Source organism: Gouania willdenowi, unplaced genomic scaffold (genome assembly GCF_900634775.1).
Source record: "Gouania willdenowi unplaced genomic scaffold, fGouWil2.1 scaffold_201_arrow_ctg1, whole genome shotgun sequence".
NCBI lineage: Eukaryota > Metazoa > Chordata > Actinopteri > Blenniiformes > Gobiesocidae > Gouania > Gouania willdenowi.
Genome location: NW_021144954.1, coordinates 44,943 through 48,900, shown reverse-complemented (window position 1 = coordinate 48,900; position 3,958 = coordinate 44,943). Strand labels below are relative to the sequence as shown.

The window sequence follows — 3,958 nt, the reverse complement described above, 5'->3', positions numbered from 1 at the left end:
ATAAAAAAAAAATAAGTTGCACATAGTATTGTTGCTAATGAATTCAACCAGGACTCCAAGCTATGCTTTATGATGACTGTGTCCTCTAGAACTAAAGGATCCTCTTTACCTGTCCGTCACTAATGAGAAAGTTGTGCCGACTGCAAATCCTTAATATCTTTATATTTTACCTCGAAAAGTAAAAATTAAAAGAATGAATATCCAGCACTGTAGATGACGCCATTGTGATGAACTCTGACCCGGAACAAGTTTCTATGTTAAAAAAAATCAAGAGATAATCTCCACAGGAAAAAAAAAAAGAATTATACAGAAAACGGATTTTAAAAAATATTAATTCGGAAAAAGGATTTTAATAAATTTAAATTCGGAAATCGGTTTAAAAAAATAATATTAATTCGGAAAACGGATTTAAAAAAATCTATCACTTCAGAAAATGGATTTTTAAAAACTATTAATTCGGAAAACAGATTTAAGAAAAAAATATTAATTTGGAAAACGGATTCAAAAAATTATATTAATTCGGAAAACGGATTTTTACTACCAATGCTCCATCGTACATATGTACCAAGCAAAATAAAAAACTCAATAAAAAATTATTGATTAAAATCCAAGAAGCTTGTGCTTATAGAGTCTCTTTCTCAGCCCATGATATGTAAAAAAAAAAAAAAATAACCAATCTTGTTTCACAAAAATCTTTCAAGAAAAAAAAAAAAAAAAACATGTCCTTAAACAGTTTTTTTAAAAAAAATACTGACCAGCAAAAATAAATTATATAGCTGTTTATGTACAAAAAGAAATTACCATCCTTTCTGAAGCTACTTAACACAGCAGCTAACTAGCGATTAGCTTAAATAGCGATTAGCATGCTAGTAACATTCCATCAGAAAATACAACTTAACAAGACATTCAAACGTATATTCCATGACAGTCAATTGCAGTACAGTCAGTGTTACACCGTGAATATTTTCAGCTCACCTAGCAGGGAATATTTAAGTAGACTGTATGAAGCAGGCACGGATGGAGACGACAGACAACACACGTGTCTACCACAGCTAGAGCCATCTGAGCATGCGCAGATTCTGCTCTGGTTGCCATGGTTATCAACTGTCATAAAGCACAACTTATCAGCAGATGAAAGCAGCTTCTGAAGTAGTTCTAAGACAAAGTCTGGTGATAAACTACATGTTTTATCCTCCCCATCAGAGTGAATAACTAAAGACGAACACAAACAAATAAAGTAAGTGTAATATTTTAAATATGCATTTTACATCTCGACCACCAGAGGCTCCCCGTGAGCAATGTGTGAGATTTTACAGCAATAAGGATTTTTTTTTTTTTGATTTTTTTTTTGATTGAATTACTTGAGTTTTATCAGATGAAGTTTGGTTTTAAAAGAAAAGAAGTAAGTAAATAATTTTTGTGTGAGTCAGTTTTAATGTTGGCATAATTTTATATTCATAAGTGTAGATAATTAAACTTAGCCACGTTTTTTTACTATTTCTAATTATTTTTTATGGATAACAAATAAATTCAATAGGCAAGCATTGGATTCTAATTTATTTCTCTTCCTTTGAAATTAAATGATATTGTTAAATGTATCTCACCTGAAAGATATGAAAGAAGATGTGTGTGTTTGCTGATCACTCCAAAGACTAAAGAAATGTTAAATAATATCCATGCAATGATTTCTTACATCAACCTTTTGATATTGATTTGATTGACTGTTCAGTTTGTGATATTCATAGTAAGTTTTATTTTATTTTATTTACATGTAAGCAAACAAAAATATTTTGGATTTTATTATAAGGTTGAGATTTTGGGTCAGGATTCTTGTTTTCTATCTCTTGACTTTTTCAGACTAAGTTTGGTTTTATTTGTTTCATGTATATCATCATATAAGTTTTTATTATTTTACTTATAGAGGATGAAGAGCGAGATTGCAGCGGTGGTTTCCTTCCTGAAAAGGCTGGTGAAATTAAAGAATAAGGTGGAGGTGGAGAAAATGGATTTGTTTGCTGAGAGGCTAACAGTGGCGCTGCAGGAGAAGTTTGAGGGACACTGGGTCCCTGAAAGGCCCAGCAAAGGCCAGGCGTACAGGTACGCTCAGTGGGACACCCATGGTTTGTGGGTCATTCCATGTCATTAACAGTGTGACAATTGAATAATTAAGGAACAATTGGTAAACATTTCAGAATTCTTTAAGACCAAAGTGCATGTGATGTCCTGAAAATGTGTTGAAATGACATGGAGTGACCCTAGCTGTCCTCTGGTCAGCCTCAGCAGCTAAAAGCGCTGATCCTTGTGTGTTTTTCAGGTGCATCAGAGTGAACGCGTTCCACAAATATGACCCAGAGCTGCTGCGTGCCTGCAGGGAAAGTGGGGTTCACTACGGTGACCTGGGGCTGCCCTGGGAAATCACTCTGTGGGTGGATCCAGGAGAGGTTTGTGGCAGGTGAGGAACAAAAACACACAATTATTCTTCACTCTGTTTTTAGACTTTCTATTCCTAGGTTTGGTTTATTGGTTTATTGGTCAGTCAGAGCATAAACAGTATACACTCTGGTCAGACCAAGCTTATGTTTAGCCCCACCCCCATTTGAAGTCTGGTTTACAAAGTACAATATTAATTGATAATCAAAGAAAAATAATATACATTAGGGCCTCTGATTATCTATGATCGTGGAATTCATGTTCTGAATCATAAAATTAAATCCAAACCTTTTTAGTTTTTTCTCTTTATTTAAAATCTGGTCCCAATATGACATGAAAATGCTTCACATGCATGTTTTGGGACAATATCACACATATACATGCAATTTTTCTTCCATAAATAGCGAGTGTTACATACACAATCTCGATCATAAACTCGCTCTACGTAAACACATGGCTGGGTGGGATTTTGTACAAAACTTGAGGGTGAGTCCAAATGGAAACAGCTAAATGACACAGACTAAACCCTCATGTTTTGGGACCATATCAAACATTTCCAAGGTATTTTTCTTGTAAAATGGGGGGCTGGCCATTTTAACATTTAATCTGATATGTGGGAGGGGTCAGATATTGGTATGTTCATGTCAGATATGTGTGTCTGGGGTCATACTGTTCAGCCATTGGTCGTGTTTATTATTAAAATCAAACTCAAATGGTTTGTCATTGAACTGACATGTTTGTGTGTGTGTGTGTGTTATTGTTGCACAGGTACGGAGAGCAGAATTTTGATTTCTCAATTGCCACATTTTCCACTGATCAGAATGAGATGACATTTTTCTATCACTCGGATTCATCTGATGAGGGGAGCACACATTCCTCCCCCCTCACCGTCCCCAACAGGAAGTGCCAGGTAACCCAGGGAGCAGAAAGCCCCCCCTCACTTGTTCTTAAACTGTTGGTGTTTCTGTGTTTGAACTCATCTTCAACCTTTTCCTTCTCCAGGCGTTAAATCCAGCTGCTCCAGCTTGGGAACCCTAAAAGAAGCTGTCAGGAATGGTTCATAGCATTCCACAGCCTCAGCACAGCTACCGGACCCGTGACAGAACCCCCACCCCTGGACAAACCAACTAGGGGTGCCTCCTCCACCAGAGGCACGGTCCCCTCATGATTATTTTTTTTATTAACAATGTATAAATGTACAGTAAGAGTCTATTTTTTTAAGAATGTATCAATGTACAATAAACATATGTTGAATTTGACATTTTCTTTGATTTTACCCCATAAACATTAAACAGAAAATCACTGGTAACCAGCTGCCAAACAAAACAAAAAGGACAAAGACATAAAGTTGTGGGTCTTTCAAAGTAATCCAGGAAAGGGCAACATAATTTATAAAAATTGTCTTCAGATCCTATAACTGTGTATCTAATGTTTTCCAAATCCATACAGGACAATATATCTTTAAGGTAAAGAAATCTTATTGTCCACATGAGACTCCATGGTGACCCAAACGGGGGAAGACGGTTCC

At 35.8% G+C, this 3,958-nt stretch overlaps 1 protein-coding gene across 2 annotated transcripts; it reads left to right on the top strand.

Annotated features, from left to right (window-relative positions):
• Nucleotides 1–1,199: 1,199 nt before the first annotated feature.
• Nucleotides 1,200–3,689, top strand: LOC114458890 (protein BTG3-like). Of its 2 annotated transcripts, none has more exons than XM_028441277.1 (5): nucleotides 1,200–1,237; nucleotides 1,924–2,097; nucleotides 2,315–2,452; nucleotides 3,199–3,340; nucleotides 3,433–3,689. In XM_028441277.1, the coding sequence occupies exons 2-5, from the start codon at nucleotides 1,925–1,927 to the stop codon at nucleotides 3,466–3,468; spliced, it is 489 nt and encodes a 162-aa protein (XP_028297078.1). In that variant the 5' UTR covers nucleotides 1,200–1,237; nucleotide 1,924; the 3' UTR covers nucleotides 3,469–3,689. The 2 variants fall into 2 exon arrangements, with proteins under 2 accessions (XP_028297078.1, XP_028297077.1); XM_028441276.1 differs by lacking the exon at nucleotides 1,200–1,237 and adding an exon at nucleotides 1,367–1,402 and having other exon boundaries at nucleotides 1,922–2,097.
• The last annotated feature ends 269 nt before the right edge of the window (nucleotides 3,690–3,958 follow it).

Excerpts from the sequence above, each read along its gene's own strand:
- LOC114458890 (XM_028441276.1), top strand. The coding sequence starts at position 1,376 with ATGAAGTTTGGTTTTAAAAGAAAAGAA. Across the intron at positions 1,403-1,921 it reads TTGGTTTTAAAAGAAAAGAA|AGGATGAAGAGCGAGATTGC; the intron begins GTAAGTAAATAA and ends TTTTACTTATAG. Across the intron at positions 2,098-2,314 it reads AGCAAAGGCCAGGCGTACAG|GTGCATCAGAGTGAACGCGT; the intron begins GTACGCTCAGTG and ends TGTGTTTTTCAG.